Source organism: Bufo gargarizans, chromosome 1 (assembly GCF_014858855.1).
Source record: "Bufo gargarizans isolate SCDJY-AF-19 chromosome 1, ASM1485885v1, whole genome shotgun sequence".
Taxonomy (NCBI): domain Eukaryota; kingdom Metazoa; phylum Chordata; class Amphibia; order Anura; family Bufonidae; genus Bufo; species Bufo gargarizans.
Window position 1 is genome coordinate 456,542,403 of NC_058080.1, and position 27,650 is coordinate 456,570,052.

Genomic DNA, 27,650 nt, shown 5'->3' on the forward strand with positions numbered 1-27,650 from the left:
ACATTAACTCCAGCAGTCTGCTCCTCTCCTGGAACAGACTACTGGAGTTACCTGGCTTTAAATGATCCCAAAATGACTGTAAACTGATTAAGGTAATGTGTGATGCTCTGATGGAGTCACCACAGGAGGTTCTGTCTGGCTGCAATGATGGTCTGACTGAAAAAACGTTAAAGGGGCTTCATGTTTTCTCTTATTGAAGACCTATTCTCAGGATAGGTTATCAATATCAGATCGCTGGAGAACACCCCCACTGATCAGCTGGAGAATGCAACGCTTATGCGAGGCGATGCTGTAATGTCGATGGCGAGCAGGTAAACAGCAATGAGATTGGTCATCAATATGAGAAACCCGGACAACCCCTTCAAGGGAGACTGTTTGCCATGCTAAAAGTCCAAATCAATAAATCCACCCATTTTTTATAAAAATACATTGCATAGATTATTCACATATAGGTTAAAGGGGTTGTCTGGGCTACAGATATTGGTGATTAATTCTCAGGATTGGTCATTAAAATCAGATCTGTGAGGGCCTGGCACCCCCATGGTCAGCTCTTTCAGGCAGCTACAGCGCTGGAAACTTTACAGGATAGAGAGAGGAAGCAGAGGTTCGTGGTGTTGGCATACTGCAGCACAGCTCCTATGAGCTCAAAAACACCCCCCAAACTAACACAAGCAGTGTATAGTGCAAGTGATGGCGAACCTTTTAAAGGCTGAGCGCCCAAACTGCAACCCAAAACCCACTTATTTATTACAAAGTGCCAACAAAGCAATTTAACCTGAATACTACAGTCCAGTATAGTATATCTTCCATATACTTTATCAATTAGCTATAATACCCTGCCTACATTCAGTGCCCTGCCTGCGCTGTTCATAGTGTGTCCTGCTCTGATGAATGGCAAAGTCTAAGGCATGTTGTACACCATAGACTTTTTCCAGAGTGCGGGTGCCCACAGAGAGGGCTCTGAGTGCTGCCTCTGGCACCCGTGCCATAGGTTTGCCATCACTGGTATAGTGTAAGTGACGCTGAGTCTAATGATGTCATTTTTATCTTCATACTCGTTTGCACTCCGACACTCTTCCCGCAAACCAACAGTAAAATGTATTCAAAGGAGTCCTCTCCATGATGTGCATGAGCTGGGGAGTCCTCTCAATGCATCTTACTGCTGGTTTCTGGGAGCACGGCATATGAAGATGAAAATTACATAACTGGACTCGTAATTAGCGTCATTGACACTTTACGCCACTTTGTCTAGTTTGGGGGAGTTTCAGAGTGTCCTTCTAAGATATGTACAATATTGAGTTTTCTCCTTCACACTTACCAGCTGCCACTCATAATAATCAGTGGAGCACTTCATAGCTTCAATTATGGAGAAGCCAAAAAATGTATTAAGAACTGTTAACATAATGTAATGTAGTCACATGCTTTATCACCAGGCGTCCCCTATCTAACATGTTTCTGCTAGGGCATCTGCCTGGAAAGAGCAACATGCTCAGGCCATATTGCTTCCTTCTAGGTCATCAGGGTTCTGTTAGAAACCTATTTTTAATATGCTCTTTTAGATTTGACATAATGCCTAGTATATAAAATCACTAAAAGGTACATTTTCGATAAGAGTCTTCCAGTTTCTTATTTAATAATTCAGTGTAATATCCTGTCCAACCCAACCAGAACATCATTTATACACATTCTTATATAGATCACACATTAACAGGTTCGGGCGCCAGTATCTGCAACCATTAATGAACATTTTGTCTATTTTAACAGGTGTTAGAAAGTTTCAAGATTATGGACTATAGCCTGCTGCTTGGAGTTCATGTACTCGACCGTCCACCCAAAGAAAAAGAGGGAGAGACGTCTCACTATTCCATAGACAATAAACGGCCGTCAGTGCAGAAAGTTCTGTACTCCACTGCCTTGGAGTCTATACAGGGTCCTGGGAAGGCTGTGGATGCTGTCACAAAGGAGAACACGTAGGTTTTTTTAAGTGTTTGGTAAAAATTATAAAGCTCTACAGACAGAACTTCATATGACCAAACATACAATGCATGGTTTGATCAGACAGAACTTAGGAGAAGCAAAGAGGAAAATAGGGCTCCAGGACTAGCACCCTACTTTTGGTTTTAAATGGGCAAACTGACCAAATTATGATAGACAAATTGGAAAATAAAAGTGAATGATAATGGTTGTAAGTAATATAGCCCTGGTTCCTGTGCTTATTGGACTGCTTGTTCCTCTGTCCCCGGCTTGACTTCTAACCACTCTCTGTCTCTTGTTTGGTGCTCTGTTGTCCGTCTGGTTCTGACCTTGGCTTATCTTCTGACCACTCTCTGTCTCTCATTTGGTACTCCATAGCCTGTCTGGTCCTGACTCTTTTACATACAACCCTGTTTTTTTGTAGTTTTGTCTCTTGGTGTTTTCCCGTCTCTGCACGTAAGTAGCGCAGGGGCTGTCGTCCAGTTGCGGTCTTGCTACCTAGGGCTTGTACTGCAAGTAGGTAGGGAAAGTGGGCTGGGTTCTAGGTTAGGGCTCACTGTCCATGTCTGTCCCTACCTACAGGTGTTACAGTGGCATTTCTTCTTCTTGATCCCTATACACAGCGGTGTATAGAGCGAAAAGGAAAGCAAGGACAGAGAACAACTGTCCGTGCCTTCTCTATGGGGAGTCATTGACAGCAGGCTCCCCGCTCCTGCAGTTGCACGATTAGTGTACAGCTGCAGTCTCTGCACGTATGTTTTAAAATGTCAGTGCAGAGATATGTGCCGCCCACCTGCATGTATACAGTGAACAGGAGGTCGGCAAGGGATTAAACTGTGAGTCTATGAATTTTATGTTATTTTTAGGCATATTCAGTTTATACATAGTTACTGTAAAATTTGGATAACATCTTTAAGGCTAAAAGCTACTGTATACAATATGGCAACCTAACGTTCTCCCTTTTTAAATAGAATGGGAGGTATCCCTGCAAAGAACCATAAAGGAGAAAGAATGCTGCTTTTCATGGGTATTATCGATATTCTCCAGTCTTACAGGTAAATGAAGTACGTTAGTCACTTTGTTTTACTGAAATTATGCTGTGTTTAGGGCAACCATCATAGGTCATAATAGTTCTATGTACTCGAAGCAAGCAGAACAAAGAGTGGTGACAATTATCTATTATACGCATTGGCTTCATGTAATCGTGTATTGTTTCATTTTTAGGCTGATAAAGAAATTGGAACATTCATGGAAAGCATTAGTTTATGATGGGGTGAGTTTTCTCTATTTCATAAAACTGTAGATTGTTGACTACAAATAGGTGTCTCATTCATTTGGAGGAGATGCTGGTTTAGCTAATATCCTCATTCATATTGCAAGACTCACTAAAGGATGACTTATAGGCTACCTCCAATAGCTGCCACTAAAGAAACAATTTTCTTCCTTCTGGAGGAGAACTACTGGCCTAATTTTCCCAGTGAGCACTGCGGGGCTTGTATGTCTCTCTATGTTAGCTGGTGGTCTCCTCAAAGTGAAAGAATACCCACTCCAGTACCAGATGAGGGGTAAGAACCTTGTGACAACTGTCTACAGATAGGAGATTCTGTTTGGTTAATAATATATTTTTATTCATGTTATAACACTTATTGAAGGGTCAGACATTAACTTATAGACTAGCTATCCTCAATAGTTTAGACTACAGAAACAGTTTTCTTCCTTCTGAAGGAGAGCTAAGGCTATGTTCACATCTGTAGCACGTTTTTCCATTTTTATGTTCCATTCTGAGAACAGAAATACAAGAAAAATAGCCAAGCAGGATCCGTCATATGACCGAAACAAACAGTCCCATTGACCATAATGGGGTCTTTTGAGTTTCCACTAGGGAGCACGTTTTTTACCGCTGTGCTATTTTGTCCTGCTTTTTTAATGGAGTCTCCAACATGTGAATATAGCCCAGTTTGCATTATGAATGACAGCCTTGTAATGCCACAATTGCACTGCAGCAGCCCATGCAGGGTGCGGAGATGGCTGCAAACAAAAGGAACAAAAAGGGCCAAGCTTTCAATTATGTAGCAGAAATGGGCAAACATTTATTCTCAACGCACGCCTTGTAGGACAACATACCTTCAGGTTGCTAGAAGGGTTTCTTTTGAAGGGTTTGCATGTAAACTTAAAGCTTATAACGTAGTTTCCATTCTGCTTGACCATTCTATAATATTATTTGGAACGTATTTTATATTTAGTCATATCTTATGTTCTCCAGTCGTGCAAGCCAATATAAGATTTTCTTCTTCTTGCGGGGCAGATGGGTTTTATTCCCCCTTTAAATCAGCACACTGGATTTACTTGATAAAAATCCCCTAGGGAACTGAGAGAAAATCTTGTATAACAGGATTTGCTTTCAGAAGAATTTCATGGGGAGGGACTGTTCTCATAGGCTTATCAGAGGAATTTGCATCAGCAGGATTTACTGTTTTATAACATGAGCGCTTGTTATTTTCTTTCTAGGACACAGTGTCGGTTCATAGGCCAAGTTTTTATGCAGATAGATTTTTGAAGTTTATGAATTCCAGGGTCTTCAAGAAAGTCCAAGGTAAAAAAAAAAAGGAGCCTATGATTGTTGCTTGTGTTTTTATGTCCAAAGAAGGACTTTGAAAATATGAGACAAACAGATCTAAAAGATCTAAATGGAAAGATGCTATGCGCAACAATGTATGCTTTCCATATTCCAACTTGTAAGGGCTCATGCACTTCACTCTGATCGACCGCATCTCCCAGCATAACCGCGGCCTCCCTGTCCTCAACTGACTGTATCACGGAAATGTATTATATAGTCAGTTTGTATCTGATTATGGGGCTATTGCTGCGTACTCACACCAACATGCGAGTACACTGCGAAAGCCCCTCCATCCAATATAATAAATTACTATGATGCAGTCAGTTTGTGTCAGGGAAGCCAAAACACAGCCTTTGTTTCCCAGGCCGATCACGGTCATGTGAATCAGCCCTAATACTGGAATTTACCATAGCTTTAGGCCATGCTGCAGATTTATGTGTGTCAGATCCTGCAGCAGTTTACAGTACCAGCCAAGTAGATAAGAATTGAACCAATCTCATTCACACGTGCAGATTTGTACTGCAGATTTCACCCAAATATCAGCATTAGGGAAAACATTTTATTGCATTAAGTATCTGAGAATTATTATCTTTTAGCATAAAAGGACTGGACAAAACTAGTTCTAGAGCTTTGTGTCCAAAGAGGAGAGAAAACAGACACATGCAGACCTTGCTGTCTGAGGGGGCACAAAGTCCCCTGTGCCACATAAGACATCCGTGTTAGAAATGACATATGGACAGTGGAGGGCCATGTTACTTAATTTTGCATTAAAACCTAACAGGGTTGCCCCCTTTTTTAATACTGACGGCCTATCCTGAGGATAGGTCATGAATATTACAAAAGCGGACAATCCCTTTAAGATCTGCTATCTACCTTGGACCATTATTTTTTACTCTACCATTACATATATTGTTATATCTTTAAAGGGGTTTTCTGAGATTTTGATACTGATGATCTATTCCCAGGATAGGTTATCAGTATCTGATCGGTGGGGGTCCCACACCCAGGACTCTGCAGATCAGCAGTTTGAGAAGGCACCAGCACTCCTGCGAGCACCGCAGCCTTCTCCCCGCTTACCAAGTACAGCACCGTACATTGTATAGCGGCTGTACTTGGTATCGCTCTCAGTTCCATTGAAGTGAATAGGGTTGAATGCGATACCAAGCACAGCTATTATACAATGTACGGCGTTGTGCTTGGTAAGCTGTGAGAAGGCCGCAGTGCCTACAGGAGTGCTGGTGCCTTCTCAAACAGCTCGTCTGTGGGGGTTGCGGGTGTAGTACCCCACCGATCATATACTGATGACTTATCCTGAGGATAGATCATTAGTATCAAAATCTCAGAAAACCCCTTTAAATGAAAACGATATGATATTTTAAGTAAATAATAACACACTGGTTGCATAAGATTGCACATCCCTGAAGTAATGCTCTCTTGACTTTCTTCTAGAAGTAATCCATAGGCATCATATACACAATAGAGCAATGACAGTGGCACAGAGAGACCCTAAGGTTCTGTTCTACATAGCTGTAGGTGCTCTGTGTGCGACATATTGTGGAGATATCTACTAGGGGAGAATACATCTGTAATATGGAATTCTATGGAGCATTTTTTCCTCATTTTCCATATAAAACTATATTATTGTTCTGCGTGTCCAGTTTTCAGATTTGAATGCTTATTTGCAATTTTCTACAATTTCTTCTGCCTGTCACGTTTGACGTCTTTCTCACTAGCGGAGAGAAGATGAATTTGACTGATATTCATTAAGTGCACAAACTGCTGATGTCATAGGAAAAATGTGTTCATTATAGATCATTAGTTAAATGAATTGTGAACAGACTAGATAAGCACATGTTCCTCATTAATGCTTATGCAGAGCCGGTGCAAGGATTTTTGCCAACACAAGCGAAGCTACATTTTGGTGCCCCCCCCTCGCATCTCATATGGCCCTGGTCCCGTCTGCAGCAGCTGGCCTCTGTGTGGTCCTGGTATCTTCTCTCTGCTTCAGACAATTGCTGGTTTGAGGACCATATTTTTCACCCTCTAAGACGCACCTAGGTTTTAGAGGAGGATAATAAGAAAAAAATATTTTCCATTACACCTCAGGTCAGACCAGCAATCAGACCCCCAATGTTAATCAGACCTCACCTAACAGCCCCAATCAGACCCCAATGTTAATCAGACCTCAGATCAGACCCCCATGTCAGACATCAGCCCCCCATGTAAGCCATCATGCCCCCTTGTAAGCCATCATGCCCCCATCTAAGCCATCATGCCCCCCATGTCAGCCATCAGACCCCCATGTCAGCCATCAGACCATGTCAGCCATCAGACCCCCATGTCACATTTTTCCCCCTCCATGTCAAATTACCCCCCATGTCACATTTCTCCCCCTCCATGTCACATTTTTCCGCCCTCCGCCAGGGTGCGCCCTAAGGCAGCCGCTTGGTCTGCCTTATGGTAGCACCGGCCCTGTGCTTATGCCAACTTTACGATTGGCATTAGTGACCTTTATATTTGGCCAGTCAGTCTTCTATTAGAGCCTCACTGCCTTACATTCATATTTTTTCAATCAGTTACCTAACACATTGTTATATTAAATTATAAAAGAAATAAATCACCAATAGGAATTGCATGGTAAGTTGTAACCAAGGATATTACCTTCTGAGACTCCGATACACGACAGTTCAAAACTGGACGGAAAAGTTGGTAACGTTGGATTCTTATTTTTCAGCTTTAAAGTCATCACCCTCTAAGCGACGATGCAATTCTATCCCAGCTTTGAAGTCTTCATCACAGGAGATTCTGTCTGCCAACACCCATGAGTCTTTGGAAGAGAAGGAGAAAAACAAAAAACTGACAGAAGGTCAGAGTTTCACCAGTCTGGATGAAGAGGGTAAGAAACATTGGGTGTCACATGCCAAATTCCAATAATTTTTTTTGTCCTGGGCAATTGATTCCCAACCGTATTACTTAGTACTCCTTTCCACTCCCAGGAAACCCCTACTCACATTCCGACCTCAAATAAAACTAAGGCCGTCTTCACACAGTCAGTGTTTGGTCAGTGTTTGATCAGTGATTTCCATCAGTGATTGTGAGCCAGAACCAAGAGTTGTGGTTACACAGAGATCAGGTGTAATGGAAAGATTTGCCCGTTCTGTGTTTTGCATCTGGTTTTGGCTCACAATCACTGATGAAGATCACTGCCTGTGTGAAAGCGGCCTTAGGGTTAGGACAACTAAAGCATTATACTCCTATATTCTGTCTTAGATTTGATAAACCCCAGTGCCAAGCATCTTTAGCCAGGATAAAATCAGTTTAACAGCTCTACTGTAAAATTGACAGCTCTTACAATGGCTTTCTTCCGGAGAGCTCCTGACCTGGTTTTAAAGGACTGTACAATTCCAGGGACCCGTGGTTGGGAAACACGGAGCTAGATTTAAAGAAAGTCTGTCACCAATCTGCATGCCTAACCCCTCCTCATTGTATTCTCTGGCTGACCCTGTAATGATCTTGCGTCATCCTCTTCAGTTCTTGCCTTCACACTTCAGTGACGGCACTGCTATCGAGCCATGGCATTAACTGGCGCATGCGCACTGCACATAGTGTGCAGACGAGAACTGAAGAGGATGACGTTAGATCATGACAGGGTGTGCCAGAGGGTACATTGAGGAGGGGTTAGACGTGCAGATCAATGAAGGACCTGGGCACTTGCAGCCAGAAAGCCGCCCCTAGGCACATGTGTGCCCTCATTTGCATAACTTCATAAACTGTTTTTTTTAGCCTTACTAGATGGGACAAAAACAACAAAGGTACTGTTATAATCATGTGTGTGTGTGTGTGTGCGCAAGAACGCTACATAAGCAGTCCAAAACATGAAAACTTGGTGACAGACTCCCTTTAAGTTTATGGTATACACTAGGAACATGGGCGGAGACCACCTCAAAAGATCAAACAGAGTGCAAGTCAACAGGCAACATACAAAGACACCAAACATCACAAATTGCACCTTTCACCTCTATCCTGACATGTCTGTTTTACTATCTGCTTGCATTCCCCATTTAGTAACAATTCTGTAGCGTCTTTTCATATAACTCTGTTGTTCCATTCCTGTATATTTCCTACTAGAAGTTTATAAATGAATTGCCAGCAGTGTACAATAAAGGTCCTACTGGATGTTACCAGTTGAGGTGTGTCCCTGCACAGTCTGACACTATCCAATCAGTGTCAGATTGTGCAGGGACACACACCCAGCTGGTAACATCCAGTAGGACCTTTATTGCAGACTCCTTGCAATTTAGTAACAAACGTCTAGTAGAAATATTAGAGGAATGTCACAGCATAGATTTATATTAAAGGATGCTTCAGAATTCTTATTTCATGGGGAATGCAAAACAGAAATGTCAGGATCAGTGACCGGTTCTCTTTAAGACAAATGATAATCTACATTATGAAATAAGGCAAACAATAGACATTCATAATAACGTCTAAAAAAACAGCGTAATATCCAGCTCCTAACCTCTGGTTGCGTTAATGGCTATGTACATCTTTATAGGCAATTTTTTATTATGATTGCATGTTACTCATTTTTAGCTAACAATCATTTTTTCGATTGACCTTTATTAAAATATAATGAGTGTTTATAATGTCAGAGAGCAGAGATAAGGAGTCCGCCTGCTCCCCAGATGATGGAAAAGACAGAAAATCCAAAGGGTGCTACTACAGCATGTCAGTTCTGTACACAAAAAAGGGCTCTGTGTTTAATAAAGACTAATAAAAAAAAAAATTGCTCAAAATGAGTACAATGCAATAATAATTGCCCCCAAAGGTGTACATAGCCTTTAAGAACCATACCCCATATGGATAATAAAAAGTATAATACAACATAGGAAAATACCAGTGTCACAAAAATATAAATATATAAAGTTGACGTGTAAATTAGGGTACTTTCACACTTGCGTTGGGGGAATCCGGCAGGCAGTTCCGTTTCTGGAACTTCCTGCCGGATCCGGAAAAACGTGTGCAAACGGAAACCATTTGCGGATGCGGATCCATTTGACAAATGCATTGAAATACCAGATCCGTCTCTCCGGTGTCATCCGGAAAAATGGATCCAGTATTTATTATTGTTAAAAGTCTGACTGGATCAGTCAATGCGGCAATTTTAATGCTGGATCCGGCACTAATACATTTCAATGGGAATTAATGCCAGATCCGGCATTCCGGCAAGTGTTATGGCAAATACCATAAAAGTGACTGAACTGAAGACCTCCTGATGCATACTGAACGGATTGCTCTCCATTCAGAATGCATTGGGATAAAACTGAAGAGTTTTTTTCCGGTATTGAGCCCATAGGATGGAACTCAGTGCCGGAAAACTTTAACGCTAGTGTGAAAGTACCCTTAATGCATTTGTGTCCTGATACATGAGGCAAACAATACAGTATGAAACAGTATGAAGGAAGATGAATGACCCTGGCAAATACAGCCATACATAGTATCCCATGGTTTCATGTGAGAATGAGAGCCGAATACGTATCGCTGTCCAAACATACAAATGATGAAGCCGACATGAACGACACATGACTTCTGAGGCCAGCTAGTGGCTGCATTGGTCGCAGGAAGTAGATCAGCGGTTGGAGAATGGCAGGATACTGTGAACCCCTGTAATAAATTGGGCCTGTCTTCTGACTGTCCACTCTGTCACATACTGAAGAGTGGACAGTAAAGTACCAAGGTTTTCAGTAGACTATTACTAGGAGGAAGGATAAATAATTAACAGATGATTACACAGTAATATTGGGGTAATATCAAGCAGCATACCAACACATATATTCAAATGCCTTTCTTTATCTCCCCAGCAATAAATTCAAGGCACCGGCCTGACCTTGTGCCAAGCACGCCATCCTTATTTGAAGCTGCTTCCCTAGCAACGACAATATCCTCTTCATCACTGTTTGCAGATGATCAGTATCACCATGAAGACACAATTCGCTATTCTAGCAGGTAACAAACCTATACTTTAATATCCTGATCCTACACATATGGAAGTATGAAGCAACAGAATGTCACCATGATAGACCCTTAGAAATGAAAGCATTTAGTTGTATTTATTACAGAAAGTAGAGTCTAAATCAGCCGAACGAATAAGGCTCGGCTTTATAACAGAAGCCATAGCTCTCTGCCAGATCCATTGCACAACGGAGGCCGATGGACCCCATTGCCTTACAGTGCTGTCCTTCAGGTTCTACAGAGGTGCCCTTTGTTTTAAGAAGGAAAAATGCTGCGCTATTATTTTCGTTGATAAATTTATTTATTCCGCAGCGCTTTACAGACATTAGCATCCAATTGTCCTCAATGGGGCTCACAATCTAAGTATGTCTTTGGAATGTGGGAGGAAACCGGAGAACCTGGAGGAAACCCACGCAAACACGGGGAGAACATACAAACTCCATGCAGATGTTGTTCTTGGTCGGATTCGAACCTAGGACCCCGCTGCTAGGCACCAATGCTAGCCACTGAGCCACTGTGCTGCCTGATATCACAGATATCAATGAATAAATTACAAGTTTTTCACTTACCATATCTGGGACACGCACTGAGTGGAATACCTTCTCCCTGATCTCTGTGGAGACAAAGCCATGCATGGCCACGTTCTAAACAGAGAAAGTAATGGTGGTAGACAATCGTACATGTGCTCACACTTGCAGGGTTTCATGATCCCCATTCATATAAGCTGTGTCCATTCATATTCCAAAATAACTGGAATAAAATATCTTTGCAGTACACTGTAATATGTAATAACATCACATGTTTGCATTCTCCTGAGACCGTGAAATTCGGTGATATTTTGTTAGTAATGATGTAACGTATAATACCATCAGAAAATGCGGGAGAATTTGCTTTTTAGGATCTTGTCAAACGCGTCCATTCCTTTTAACTGGACCAAGGCATGAAGTGATATTTTTTTAAATTAATAACTGTATATAATGTGAAGTGGACAAAGAATGATGATTACATACATGCATTTACTGATTTCAAAGGGAATCTGCCACCAGCGACCTCCCTATCCAACGGTTTGCATAGACACAAAGCTGACTAAAACACAGTTTTTCTTTTGTTGATCTGAGGCTCCGTTCCAGAGTTATGATATTTAATATGCACATTAAGCTTTTGTAGCAATGTGGGCATCACCATTCCCCTTGTTGCACCCAAGCTCCACTCCTTTCTGTGGCCAGGCCCCTCCCTCACAGCTTTGAGTGACAGGGTCAGGCAGTGGCAAAGGATCCAGGGAGGGGCTGGTCGCAGAAATGAGAGCAGCTTGGGTGCAACAAGAGCAATGGTGATGCCCTCGTGGCACCAACAGACTAATTTGCATATGAAGAAAACCTATCAGAACTCAGGAACGGAGACTCAAATCAACAAAAGATAGTGTTATAATCAGGTGAACCACAGCTTTGTGTCTATGCAAACAGCTCGATAGGGAGGTCGCTGGTGACAGATTCCATTAGGATACCTTTTGGGGCAAGTTTTTTATGTTACCATTTTACTCATTTTGGGCTTAAAAATAATTTTTTCACGTGCTTGTTTGTGTTGTCCTTAAAGGCTGAGGACACCTTTAGGGGCAATTTTTGGGCTATTGGTGCTCGTGAAAATTTTTCAACAGCTTTCACTTTAGTGCATTTGCAGACTAGCAGGCTCTGTGCTTCCCGTTGAATCAGTCAGAGAACTGCTGTGATGGCTGAATATAAAGCCCTTATGTCTGAACTCCTGACAACTCATAAACACCCATTATAGCTACACTCATATGAAATGGATAAGAGTATAGTTATAATGAGTGTTTATCAACAGTCAGGAGGGCAGACATAAGGGCGTCACATTGAGCCGTCACAGCCGCTCTCTGACTGATTCAATGTGAAGCACAGAGCCTGCTAGTCTGCTAATGCACTTCAAGTGAAAGCTGTCGAAAAATTCAATTAAAAAAAATGATTTTTAATCCAAAATGAGTAAAATGCAATATTAAATAATTGCCCCTAAAGGTGTCCATAGCCTTTAAGGACAACACATAGAAACATAGAATGTGTCGGCAGATAAGAAGATAAGAACCGTTTGGCCCATCTAGTCTGCCCAATATACTGAATCCTATGAATAGTCCCTGGCCCTATCTTATATGAAGGATGGCCTTATGCCTATCCCATGCATGCTTAAACTCCTTCACTGTATTTGCAGCTACCACATCTGCAGGAAGGCTATTCCATGCATCCACTACTCTCTCAGTAAAGTAATACTTCCTGATATTACTTTTAACCCTTTGCCCCTCTAATTTAAAACTATGTCCTCTTGTAGCAGTTTTTCTTCTTTTAAATATTCTCTCCTCTTTTACCTTGTTGATTCCCTTTATGTATTTCAAAGTTTCTATCATATCCCCTCTGTCTCGTCTTTCTTCCAAGCTATACATGTTAAGGTCCTTTAATCTTTCCTGGTAAGTTTTATCCTGCAATCCATGTACCAGTTTAGTAGCTCTTCTCTGAACTCTCTCCAAAGTATCAATATCCTTCTGGAGATATGGCCTCCAGTACTGAGCACAATACTCCAAATGAGGTCTCACTAGTGCTCTGTAGAGCGGCATGAGCACCTCCCTCTTTCTACTGGTAATGCCTCTCCCTATACACCCAAGCATTCTGCTAGCATTTCCTGCTGCTCTATGACATTGTCTGTCTACCTTTAAGTCTTCTGAAATAATGACCCCTAAATCCCTTTCCTCAGATATTGAGGTTAGGACTGTATCACTGATTTTATATTCTGCTTTTGGGTTTTTACGCCCCAGGTGCATTACTATTTAGTTGCCAACCAAGCAGGTGAAATGTGTAGTGTGTTGTCTTTTTGCTTGACTCAGAATGACTACTGACTGCCTAAAACGCTGGATAGTGCACCAAAGATGATGTAAAATCCACCTCCAGACTGCAAGGCATTAATCATGATACATTTCCAAAAAACACTGGGCTGTCTAAGAAACACTCCTGAGATAGAGACTACCTGACAGCAGCCCTCAAAGGGACGCTGCTTATTATCCAAATGAAATTAGCATCGCAGACCTAATCCTTTAGGAAAGAAAAGACTCCTGAAACAAAATGTTCTCCTTTTTGCTGAATACCTAAGTAGTTGGCATGGTAACCATATAGTGAGAATCTATGACACAGAATCATTTGTGCTGGGGATAAGAATCACTGTCAAATGTGTGTCAAGTGATGGGAGCAACACGTACAGACATAGAAAGGGGGATTCAAGGGGGCACTTAAAGGGAACAAACCTTTCGTCAGATATGTAAGGCTACTTTTACACTTGCGTTCAGATAATACAACCGTCTGCATCCGTTCAGAACGGATCCGTTTGTATTATCTGCAACATAGCCAACACGGATCCGTCTTGAACACCATTGAAAGTCAATGGAGGACAGATCCGTTTTCTATTGTGCCAGATTGTGTCAAATAAAGTTTTGGCTCAGTTTTGTCAGACGGACACCAAAACGCTGCAGGCAGTGTTTTGGTGTCCGCCTCCAGAGCGGAATGGAGACTGAACTGATGCACACTGAGCGGATCCTTTACTATTCAGAATGCGTTAGATTGCAAACTGATCCGTTTTGGACCGCTTGTGAGAGCCTTGAACGGATCACACAAACGGAAAGCCAAAACGCCAGTATGAAAGTGGCCTAATGTAGCTGTCCCTAGTTAAGAACACTTCATAACTTACAGTCTTTTCAGTGCCTTTTGTATTCCTTACATTTACTTGGACCCAGTTATGATTACTGGATGCTGTGCTTATGAAAGAAATCAAGTTATGCTAATACAGAACAAGCCAAGAAAGATTTTAGTAGATAGATAGATAGATAGACAGTCGTTTTATGTGGTCCTCAGAAAGCAAGGCCCAGGTACAACTGCTAAACTTCACTTTGCACCCCCTGTATATATGGCTACCAGGATTGGACTGGCCTATTGGAGCACCAGAGGATCCTTTGGTGGGCCCAAGCACTAACACCATAATGGACCCCTAATAGAACAATATCCCTAAGGTCTAGCAGAAGATAGTTTGGAGCTTACCTTGGAACCAGTAACCAGCAGATTTCTTATAAAACCTTACTGATAAGTCTTGCATGTGCAACAATAAAAATTACCTAAAAGTGGGCATGATTTACTGTATTCACACCAGATGAGCCCACAAAATGATATCCTCAGGTGGGCCCAAGGAACCAGTCTGACGTGGCATGCTACCAATCCTTTAATGTTTGGTCCACCACCCTTCACAATATCTGGAGTGCTGACTCTTCTTTGTGAATTGACATTATGGAACCTATTACTACGGTCTTCGAAGGGATTGTACCTGACTTCAATTTGATAGTGCTGCTGATTTTTTTCTTTGATAGATAGATAGACACAGATATAGAAAAATATTAGTTTAAATAGATAAATATTAGCTAGATAGATCACCTTTGATAGAAACCATTCCCAGTACACAGTAGCAAACAATGACATTTACTTTCAGTTGCTGCTGAGCTATAAGGTTCTGTTTACTAAGGGAGGGTCTGAAAACAGCCCATAAATAGAGACCTTTTGCCTTAAGGAAACATTGTACCAGCTGGGAATATATTCAGAGCTAAGAATTATGTTACTGACGGGCTGTGAGTGAAGCACAATCCTGCTTGTAGGGTTCGGCCACACGGTCAGGTTTCCTGATACAGATTTGGAAACCAAATTCAGGAGTAGATCATAAAAGGAGAGAAGGTATACAGGCAAGATACGACTTCTCCTCTTTAAGAATTCCCTCCTGGTTTTGGCTTCCAAAACTGCATCAAGAAACCAGATTGTGTGCTCGTACCCCAAGAGTTTCACACCCAGTTACAATATTGGTGCATTTTGTATTGCATTTTAGTAAAAGTGAAGCTGAAACAACCTCAGGCCACTTTCACACGTCAGTATTTGATCAGCGATTTCCATCAGTGATTGTGAGCCAAAGCCAGGAGTGGAGGCTACACAGAGATAAGGTGTAATGGAAAGATCTGCACCTGTTCCGTGTTTAGACCCACGCCTGGTTCTGGTTCACAATCACCGACTGACTGTGTAAAAGCGACCTAATTCAGTGGGAAGTCAGAGGAGCAGCACTTTGCTCATTTTGGGATTATCTTATATTGTGCCTGCTGGTTGACAAAATCGCTTGGTTCATAGAAGCAGACTACAGCTCAAAGGGCTACACTGACCCTTATCCTAAATCATCATCCATTATCATTTCTCCAACACAACCACCTCTTTGCACATGGTTGGGTTTTAGGCTTCTTCATCTGTGTTGGATGCCCCATTAGGTGTCTTCTTTGGAGATTCTGTCAATGGTGTGCTATTTTGTTCGGTAATACTCTGGGAGACCCCATTATAGTCAGTGACGTGTGTTGGGGGCGCAGTTGGTCTCAGTTATGTGCCTGTACTTCTATCATAGGAGCAGAACAATGGAAATCATTAACAGAGATGAGCATAGCCAACTTAAAGAAGCACTCCCACAGAAACTTTTATACTCTGACCTGTTAGGAAGGTACATGATGTAATCTGTCGGATAGGTCTTTTTTTACCAGTGACTGTATTTGTGAGTTATCCACTTCCTTCTAATCCTTAGCTGTGTCATGTGACCAACACTCTAACTTTGAAAATAACAGGAAGCCACTTTATCTTTGTATTCCTAGGGGAGCCTAATGTCAGTCTCATAGGAATGAAAAGAGAAGTAATTGACCTCCTGTCCTGTGTCAGTTGGAGATCAGAGTGCTGATCACATGACACAGCTGAGAATCAGAAGGGAGGTTATAACTCACAAATACAGTCACTGATGAGAAGATTACCTTCACTACAGTTTACATCATGTACCTTTCTAACAGGTCAGAGAATACATTTTTTTGTGGGAGTACTTCTTTAACCTTGTCATCATGAACAACACCCACTGTAGCTAGGTGGAAAGCAATACTAACGTAACTTTGTGGAATGCATGAATAAAAAGTCGGTGGGGGGAAAAGTCATAATTTAGAACTGAAGGACTGTTAAAGTGGGTTGATATAGGGTAGGGGATAAGTGTCTGATCAGCATGGTACTGGAACAGGGGCATGCATGTCTGCCATCCATTCCTCTATGGGCGCTTTTACTCGGCAGTCCCATAGAGTTTAGTAGAGCAGCGTACATGCATTTGTGTCTGCAACTCCCTTAATAGATGGGAACATGGACCCCTGTTCTAGTGATTGGGACAACCCCTTTAAGATGGCCATACACATGAGCTGTGGGGAGGAATAAGCCACTGCCAGACACCTCTGGTAGCGGTCTACCCCTGCAGGACAGTAAGGAGTTTGGTTGAGTTTGGCAAATGTGTACGTGCTTTACATTTCTGCCATATGTATACATGTCGAACTTGACAATCTCTTTTTTTCCACCCACTAACTAAGTAACTATAAAAGTAAGGTGGGGCACTTTACATTAATGTCACACAATGAGAAAGGTCTACGGGCTTCCAGTATAGTTACTGTTATCGTCTATAAAAATGACTCGCTAGTATTAGTTAGGTATCTACTACTATTAATAAAGGAACATATCTTAGAATAACGCACGTTATATTAGTAACTTTCTGGCAATAAAAGTGACTGTTGGAGGATTCTCTGACCTCTCGAAAGGGTTTATGGGTGGCAGCGTAATACAGTACCAGCAAAGTTTATGAGATTAGACAGATCTCATGTACGCTTACATTTTTTCGTTCCATGTGGTAATTGAGCTGCCGGGACCATTTTAAAACCCACAGCACATCAATTCTTTGTGCAGATTTCACCCTTTGCAAGTGTGAGCTCTGATGTAAAACCGCACCAAAAACTGCAAGTAAGGCTACTTTCACACTGGCGTTTCTCGGTCCGCTTGTGAGATCTGTTTCAGGGCTCTCATAAGCGGACCAAAACGGATCAGTTCAGCCCCAATGCATTTTGAATGGATAAGGATCCGTTCAGAATGCATCAATTTGGCTGCGTTTGGTCTCCATTGCGTTTTTTAAACAGTCACTAAAACGCAGCTTGCAACGTTTTGGTGACCATCTGATTATGCGGAGCAATTGAAAACGGATCCGTCCCCCATTGACTTTCAACGTTATTAAACGTTATTAACGGATACAAGCATTTGCTTTATCGGTGCGGATCAGTCTGTGCAGATACAAGACGGATCAGCACCAAACGCGGGTGTGAAAGTAGCCTAACACGTGGTATTTGGTGCGGAACCGCACAGAAATCCACATGGAAATCTTTGCGGATTTTCTGTTTGTGAACCTTTGCAGGTAGCCTGTGAAATGCAGATTTGTTCCATACATTTATGCGACTGTCTGATTCACCTGCTGCAGAAAAACCCATATAGAATAGATCCTGCTGTCTGTGAATATACCTTCATGTTACACTGGCAGTGGTGATATTGTGGATCCACTTTGTATGGAGATGATGATAAATGTATTGATCATTGGCCGTAGTTCTCGTATGATGACCTGTGCGATTTGGCCTCCGAACACCCATCTCTATGAAGCAGAAACAATACAGGCCTCGGGTGGTTTTTAGAACAATTTGTCATTGAGAGTCAGATGGAAGAGCTTATTGATCCATTCCTGCCAGGAAATCAGTTATCAGTCTTGGTGACATTTGCTGGGGCTGAAGCTTTTGTGTTGCCTCATGGCGGTAAATGGAGCTGTAAGTGACCGAGCAGTGTAATTGTGTGGACTGATATTATTGCTCTTGTTTTGCCTTCATTATGGTCAGAGGCTTATTATGTCCGTGGTCACCAAGTGAGTAGGAACTGTATACATTTTTGAGATGGGGCTGACAAATCCAAAGAGAAAAAGATCAATATCTATTGTGCTTAGGACGCTGTATTATTGTTGCCTCTTGTATAGCCACATTTACTTTAATGTCACCTGTATGGCTTACAAGGAACTTTCCAATAGCCATTCCTTACAGCAGTATAAAGACAATACCTGGCCGGCCTGTGTAATATATAACAGATATTGCATATAAAGACAATACCTGGCCGGCCTGTGTAGTATATAACAGATATTACATGGAAAGACAATACCTGGCCGGCCTGTGTAGTATATAACAGATATTACATATAAAGACAATACCTGGCCGGCCTGTGTAGTATATAACAGATATTACATATAAAGACAATACCTGGCCGGCCTGTGTAGTATATAACAGATATTACATATAAAGACAATACCTGGCCGGCCTGTGTAATATATAACAGATATTGCATATAAAGACAATACCTGGCCGGCCTGTGTAATATATAACAGATATTGCATATAAAGACAATACCTGGCCGGCCTGTGTAGTATATAACAGATATTACATATAAAGACAATACCTGGCCTGGCCTGTGTAGTATATAACAGATATTACATATAAAGACAATACCTGGCCGGCCTGTGTAGTATATAACAGATATTACATATAAAGACAATACCTGGCCGGCCTGTGTAGTATATAACAGATATTACATATAAAGACAATACCTGGCCGGCCTGTGTAATATATAACAGATATTGCATATAAAGACAATACCTGGCCGGCCTGTGTATATATAACAGATATTACATAGAAAGACAATACCTGGCCTGGCCTGTGTAGTATATAACAGATATTACATGATAAAGACAATACCTGGACTGGCCTGTGTAGTATATAACAGATATTACATATAAAGACAATACCTGGCCGGCCTGTGTAGTATATAACAGATATTACATATAAAGACAATACCTGGCCGGCCTGTGTAATATATAACAGATATTACATATAAAGACAATACCTGGCCGGCCTGTGTAGTATATAACAGATATTACATGGAAAGACAATACCTGACTGGCCTGTGTAGTATATAACAGATATTACATATATAGACAATACCTGGCTGGCCTGTGTAGTATATAACAGATATTACATATAAAGACAATACCTGGCCGGCCTGTGCAGTATATAACAGATATTACATGGAAAGACAATACCTGACTGGCCTGTGTAGTATATAACAGATATTACATGGAAAGACAATACCTGGCCGGCCTGTGTAGTATATAACAGATATTACATATAAAGACAATACCTGGCTGGCCTGTGTAGTATATAACAGATATTACATAGAAAGACAATACCTGGCCGGCCTGTGTAGTATATAACAGATATTACATGGAAAGACAATACCTGGCCGGCCTGTGTAGTATATAACAGATATTACATGGAAAGACAATACCTGACTGGCCTGTGTAGTATACTGTATAAGGCCTCTTGCACATGACCATATGGCTTTTTCAGTATTTTGCGGTCCGCAAAAAACGGATCCGCAAAAAATACGGATGACGTCCGTGTGCATTCCGTACAGCCGGCCCCTGATAGAACAGTACTATCCTTGTCAGTTATGCGGACAATAATAGAACATGTTCAATCTTTGAACGGAAATGGAAGGCATACGGAGTACCTTCAGTTTTTTTGCGGATCCATTGAAATGAATGGTCCCGTATACGGTCCGTATACAAAACGGAAAAAAAAAATGTTTGTGTGCAAGAGGCCTAACAGATATTACATGGATAGACAATACCTGGCCGGCCTGTGTAGTATATAACAGATATTACATGGAAAGACAATACCTGGCCGGCCTGTGTAGTATATAACAGATATTACATGGAAAGACAATACCTGGCCGGCCTGTGTAGTATATAACACATATTACATGGAAAGACAATACCTGGCCGGCCTGTGTAGTATATAACAGATATTACATGGAAAGACAATACCTGGCCGGCCTGTGTAGTATATAACAGATATTACATGAATAGACAATACCTGGCCGGCCTGTGTAGTATATAACAGATATTACATGGAAAGACAATACCTGGCCGGCCTGTGTAGTATATAACACATATTACATGGAAAGACAATACCTGGCCGGCCTGTGTAGTATATAACAGATATTACAGGGAAAGACAATACCTGGCCGGCCTGTGTAGTATATAACAGATATTACAGGGAAAGACAATACCTGGCCGGCCTGTGTAGTATATAACAGATATTACATAGAAAGACAATACCTGGCCGGCCTGTGTAGTATATAACAGATATTATATGAAAAGACAATACCTGGCCGGCCTGTGTAGTATATAACAGATATTACAGGGAAAGACAATACCTGGCCGGCCTGTGTAGTATATAACAGATATTACAGGGAAAGACAATACCTGGCCGGCCTGTGTAGTATATAACAGATATTGCATATAAAGACAATACCTGGCCGGCCTGTGTAGTATATAACAGATATTACATGAAAAGACAATACCTGGCCGGCCTGTGTAGTATATAACAGATATTACATAGAAAGACAATACCTGGCCGGCCTGTGTAGTATATAACAGATATTATATGAAAAGACAATACCTGGCCGGCCTGTGTAGTATATAACAGATATTACATGGAAAGACAATACCTGGCCTACCTGTGTAGTATACAACAGATATTACATGGAAAAACAATACTGTAACAGATTGTACATGTTAAGACCTCATGCACACGACCGTTGTTGTGGTCCGCATCAAGTGCGGACCCATTCACTTCAATGGGGCAGCAAAAGATGCGGACAGCACTCCTTGTGCTGTCCGCATCCGTTGCTCCGTTCCGTGGCTCCGCAAAAAAAATATAGCATGTCCTATTCTTGTCTGTTTTGCGGACAAGAATAGGTATTTCTACAATGGCCCGCCCGTTCCGTTTAGCAAATTGCGGAACGCACACGCGCAGCTTCCATTTTTTGCGGACCGCAAAGAACGGAACGGTCGTGTGCATGAGGCCTAATTGTCATATGTGGTTCATACCTCACAATTCGCGATACTGCTTTTGATCCACCCAGGCACATCCCTGATCCACCCACTCACACATCTAAGTGGCCCTAGCTGCACCCATGATTTAGAAACCATATAAGCATTGGTAAAAACTAATGCCTGCTTGGGGAGGATGTGACAAACAGTGATCACTTGTTAGCACGGCTTTAATGGGATCAATTGCTGAAGCCACAATTGTGATTATATAATAAGCTCAACTGCTGGGAGTATCCACGGCAAAACATATCAGTCCAGTTTACTATGCTTTTACAATACATAGATGATACTGCAACATATGTCCTACAACTGCTTGTGGGATCAACTGTTTTTCTTATTCCTGGCTTCTGTTCTATCTACAGGAGAGGACTACCGTCAAGTTCTACGTTCACGCTAGAAGACAGTGCGTACCAAACATCTGAGCAGAGCACAATAGAAATGGACAATGACAATGATGCCTTTGATGTCTACTTAGTAAGTCACTTTACACCGCCTATGTATGCACTTTAGAAGACTGCAATATCTGATTCTATATTTTCTATATTTCATAAGGCATGCCCCCTTGTTTGTGCTTTCCACACGAGGTCTTGTGCATGAAATCGCTGCTGATGGATGGTCATATGACCAGGCAAATCACCTCCATGTAAAGTCTCGTCTGATCAGATACACTGCACCTGCCATCTGCACTTGCACTGCTGGGAGTTTAGAGAAGATGCAGTGTATTTGAATGGAGAAGACATCACATGGAAGATATTTGCCTGGTCACATGACCCTCCATCAGCGGCCAGCTTATGGACAGGACCTTTATGTGGACGGCACAGAAGATTTGCCTAACTAGGGGTCATAGCAGACGGCACAGAATATCATCAAAGGCTATATTAGTAAGTGTCAGATAGTCAAGTGTAGCCATAAAGTGGCCAACCCCTATAATTTTCCTTAGGGTGGTACTGCAGCTGATCACCAAGGAGGGTCGCAGCAGAGATCCTGTAACAAGCCTATGCTCAGTGGGCTGCTCTAACCGAAAGGAATTGTGGAAAAAGCAGACAATCCAGCTTAAAGAGTTAGTGAACTAAATAGTTCCCACAATTATGATATTGCAACATCTCTACCGGTTCTCTGGACCCCAAAGAAAAACATTAATTAGGACCTGTCACATCCTCATAGTTTTGGAAGTCATGCGCCATCAAGTATGCAGCCAGTTGCAGTTCTATGAGGACACGAAAGGTCCTCTTTAATGATGTGGCCACATACATGAGGTGTCTTCACTTGGATTCTCATATTATTAAACAACTTCAAAAAATGTTTCTTGCTCTGGAAGCTCAGACTGCATGTAAGACACTACAGGAGAAATGTGGACAGCTATCACTGGTGACAACAGCGGATCTGCAAGAGTTCCAAGTTCCACCCGCCAGAAATTTCCAAAATGTTTTACAAATCAATGCTTAGGAAAAGCACACCCATACCTTAGTTTATGTGCTAGAAAACTGCATTCACAGCAGAATCTTAATATATACCTAGCAGCTGAAATTACTGCATTTAGATATGGGAGAGATTAGGTTAATGGGGAAGTCCGTATCGGGACAATGAAATTCCATACAGTCATTCCATATTCTTACTGGCATGTAAGTCACCCATATTCTTTAAGGCTGGGACTACATGGTGACAGCAAGTCTCAGCAAAGTTACACAACCCAAAAACCTTTGTGTGTCTTGTCTGCAGCTTGTTGTCACACAAGTATTTTAGAACTGTGATACGGCTGTGAAAACACAGCCAAATTGCAGGAAACTTTCAGGCAAGTCTCATTGTGGTCCATGGTGACAAAGTTTAGGGCACCCTGTGACCTTGCCAACAGTGATGGATTTTTTGCGACTGTTGCTCTGTAATCATGGCGTGTCAATCATTAGATGTGATTTCGCAATGCAACATTGCGATCTTAATTTCATGTGACACGTGATGTCAAGTAGCCCCAGCTTCAAAGGAACCTATCACCATGAAAACGCAATGTTTGCTACAGACAGCATGTTACATATCAGGAGGAGCTGGGCAGAATGGTATATAGTTTTGTGTTTTATTCATTTACATTTCTACTCCTTCTGGGCTTTGCAGTCAAGGAGGTGGTCCTATCAGTGATTGACAGCTATCTCTGTGTACACAGTCATACAGGGAAGGCTGTGAATAGGACCACCTCCTTGACTTCAAAACCCAGGATGAACAGGTATTTAAATGGATGAAATACAAGTTACCATATTTTTCGCCCTTATAAGACGCACCAACCCATAAGACGCACCTAGGTTTTAGAGGAGGACAATAAGAAAAAACTATTGTTTATTAGACCTCAGATCAGACCAGTGTTCACACCACCAATGTTAATCAGACCGCAGCTCACAGCCCCAATCAGACGGCAAATGTCAATAAGACCCTCAATAAGATCCTCAAACAGCCGACAGCAGAGGACCAGGAAGCGGTGAGTACAGAGCCCAGGGAGCACTGCATTTACCGCTTCCTGGTCATCCAGTCCTAATGAGTGCTTCCACTCATTAGTATTTGCCCCATAAGACGCAGTGACATTTTCCCCCACTTTGGGGGGAAAAATGTGTCTTATGAGGCGAAAAATACGGTATACTGTATCTTTTCCCATAAAACTATATATCAATCTGCTCAGCTCCTCCTGCTCTATAACATGCTGCCTGCAGCTCAAATGCCATGATCAACGTGACAGGTTCCCTTTAAATTGTGTGGCTGTGACAAGTGAAATATATCCCTTCAGTATTCAGTACAGCACTGCATTATCGTGGATCCCTTCCCGAATGATGGAACGCCAGTTTGTTGAGGCAGTTAATCCAAAAAGCTAACAGGACTCTGATTAGTGACCTATATAACAAAACAGAGCCTTGATAAAGTGCTGTGCACACCAACAGCTTTCATCCTGACCTAGCTTTTTTTACATTCAAACATGCTGTGCTAGGTGGACTATTGAAGCAGCCTTGCTCTGGCCGCCGCTTATCTTTTCAGTTGTGCGCTCTTCCTGTATGTTCGCTTAGTCAGTAATGTCCATACTGTGCTACAGTTGGAGCTGAGAGATAATACAGTGAGATGTCACAGCAAACGTTAACCGCAGCCCTGCTGTTAATCTGCTCTGGCTCCATGTCTACGTGTGTTCCAGGATATGCTGGGTGTTGGCAGTCATGTTCCTTCCTTATTTTCACTAGCATGAAGTCAAGTTTGAATAACAAATAAAGGCCAGAAAAAAAGCATTAGTCAAATACTGTACGCTCCCGTGTCACGTGAAAATGACTTCATACTCCAGCGGTCTGCTCCAAGATAACCATGTAGCTCCTGGAAGGCATAGCCTTTACTTCAGATTTTATTCCTTTTTTTTTTTGTGATAATATTTTTGTAATACAAGCAAATGGAAGTGTGTAGGTGGGTGGGTTATTACAAAAATATTATTAAAGCTGTAGGCCCCACAATATTGTACTCCCCCTCATATCTAGCATGGCCTGCTGTTCTGTCCTTCAGTGCTGAAAAAGGTTGTCTGGCCTAGGAGCCGACCAACCCAAATCTGTCTGCAGTCCTGCCACGTTCCTGGCTACCTCAAGTTCTCCACCAGACCACAAGTGGCCTCAGCGGTCAGTACGTCACAAGCAGTCTCTAACTTGCTGCTCTAGTGCGTGTGACCTCTGAGACCACAGAAGCCACGTGTAGTCCAACAAGGAATGGAACTACAGTGTGGAAACAGTGGGAATACAACCCCTTTGAAGGGGTTTTCTGATTATAATGATTTTTAATCAAGTTCCCACAGCATGGCCCCGTGAAACAGAAGATTCATACTTACCTGCTCCACACCACTGTGGTCCTCCGCTGTCTCCATCTTTCAGTCCCGGCACTGTTTGCATCCGGTGACGCATGAGCACGGTCACATGCAAGACTCCAGCCAATGACTGGCTTCAGTGGTGATGTGGCGTCAAGCAGCATTTTTACCGCTGAAGCCAGTCATTGGCTGGAGTGTTGCATGGGAGCACGACCATAGCCAGCCAGATGTAAACAGTGCAGGGACCGCAGAATGGAGACAATGGAGGCGCACCAGCACAGCAGTGTGCATCTGGTAAGTATCTTCTGTTTCAGCAGACAGGCTGTGGACACTTGTTTAAAAATATTATAACCAGAAAGCCCCTTTAAGGCTGCTGTGACACTATATTGATTTTTTGGGCTTGTAAAAAAAATCCATTATATTCATGCATTTTTTCCAGAGTTTTGGTATGCCGTTGTTTTAAGTCACCTGTTTAGTCAAACTTTTTTTTCCGAAAGAGAAGTCTATAGGAAATGGTGAAAACACCACAGCCAGAATATGTCGCTATTTTGCTAAGAAACTGTCTTCATACCCCAGTGCAATAGAAAACATGGGAAATTTATCATCTCCCTAAGGCCTCTTGCACACAAACGTTTTTTTTCCCGTGTAAGTTCCGTTTTTGGCGTTCCGTATACGGTCCGTATACGGATCCATTCATTTCAATGGGTCCGCAAAAAAAATTGAATCCATTCCATTTCCGTTTTTCCGTTCAAAGATAGAACATGTCCAATTATTGTCCGCATAACGGAAAAGGATAGTGCTGTTATATCAGGGGCCAGCTGTTCCTTCCTGCAAAAAACAGAATACACATGGACGTCATCCATATTTTTTGCGGACCGCAAAATAATGAAAAAGCCATACAGTCGTGTGTAAGAGGCCTAAGCCTGTTTTTTGGCATTCAAATGCCCCAGCACATTTATCATCATTTAGCTAGGAATTGCCGTAGATTTCAGACTGCGCCTTGTCATAAATGTAATGTCTCCTCTCAGCGGTGGTGATCATGGGACAGACAATGTGATAAACATTCATTGCACGCCCTGTTATGCAGGAATCCTCCTATAGTAGAATTTCGTCTAGGGGAGAATATGCTGTACCATAAAGCGACCCCAGATGTGATGTACTGGGAAGTAAGCTGACAAGCAGACCCATGACGTATCTCTACTATGTAATATGTCTGAGCTGTAGGCATTAGTTTACATTGTATTTTTCTATAGTAAAAAACATTATGGCTTGTCATCTCTAGTAATGCATTGGCGCCATCTATTGGTAACATTGTCCATTACTGGTGGGATTTGTAAGCAGTGCTTGACTTATCTGCAGCTCTGCTGAAAAGCATAAGCATCAGTTATTTTTGGACATTTTGAAGAATGCTATGATATACATAGAGAACAGAGAAGGCCTATATCTTGAAAAAAAACTTTAACCAAACTTGTAAAACATGGTTCAAGTTCCTTTCCATTTGGTGTCTCCGGCAGTGAATAGGGCGGTCTCAGTCCCACTTTCAGGTGATACACGTGCCCCTCTGACAACAGGCATTCCAACTACATCTTGGTGATCATCAAGCACCAGAAATAAATGATGTTTATCCGCTGTGAATTGGCTTCTTACCATACTGTGAACACTACAAATGAGTACCTACACACAAGCCCTCTGCCAGAGAGAACATGAATGCCATAGAAATAAATCTAATCTGCTGTCGAATTATCATTTAATATAAAATACTTACAACATAAAACTCAGTTAATGAATGGCATCTGCTTTGCCATCACAGCTACCAGGCTTTTGACATGGCGTTAACGATCACACTATCATTGGTGACAATATACTACAATAGTCTCTGAATTAAAGTAGCCATAGACATTAAATGGAAGTAGGTTGATCATTGAACAAACAGTCATCTAGTGAGCAATCCTTTCACACGACAGGACCGTACACGTTTTTTGTCCATATTGGCTGCCCATACATGTTCAATGAAACCAAGTGATGGACAAGAAACCTTTTTGGGAATGCAGCCCTCCCCCCAAAGGTACACAGCCCCTTTAACAATAAAGACATCACAGGGACCCTCAGTGATTAGTTAGAATCTGCTGAGGAACCCAGCAGAAAGTGTGCAGCTGCCCTGCAGTGCCCCCACAGGTGAAGTGAGGCATTGCACAGGCTGACTGTGAACTCGCAGCATCATAGTGATTTATGATTCTGTGAATTTCCATCTCACCAAGGGTTTACTGAACTTTACTCTCATTGTGCCCTGACTACAGTTCAGTAGACCCGTGGTGAGATGGAAATTCACAGCATCCT

The 27,650-nt window shown here is 42.0% G+C and overlaps 1 protein-coding gene across 1 annotated transcript in view; it reads left to right on the plus strand.

The window, feature by feature from the left end:
* Window positions 1-1,764: 1,764 nt before the first annotated feature.
* Window positions 1,765-27,650, plus strand: part of LOC122922211 (phosphatidylinositol 4-phosphate 5-kinase type-1 beta-like) — a 32,263-nt gene continuing 6,377 nt past the window's right edge. The window contains exons 1-7 of the mRNA XM_044272745.1: window positions 1,765-1,970; window positions 2,946-3,029; window positions 3,199-3,247; window positions 4,483-4,567; window positions 7,326-7,487; window positions 10,453-10,597; window positions 21,865-21,976. Of these exons, the coding sequence (XP_044128680.1) occupies window positions 1,786-1,970; window positions 2,946-3,029; window positions 3,199-3,247; window positions 4,483-4,567; window positions 7,326-7,487; window positions 10,453-10,597; window positions 21,865-21,976 (822 nt within the window). The 5' untranslated portion in view covers window positions 1,765-1,785. The remainder of the gene's footprint in view (window positions 1,971-2,945; window positions 3,030-3,198; window positions 3,248-4,482; window positions 4,568-7,325; window positions 7,488-10,452; window positions 10,598-21,864; window positions 21,977-27,650) is intronic.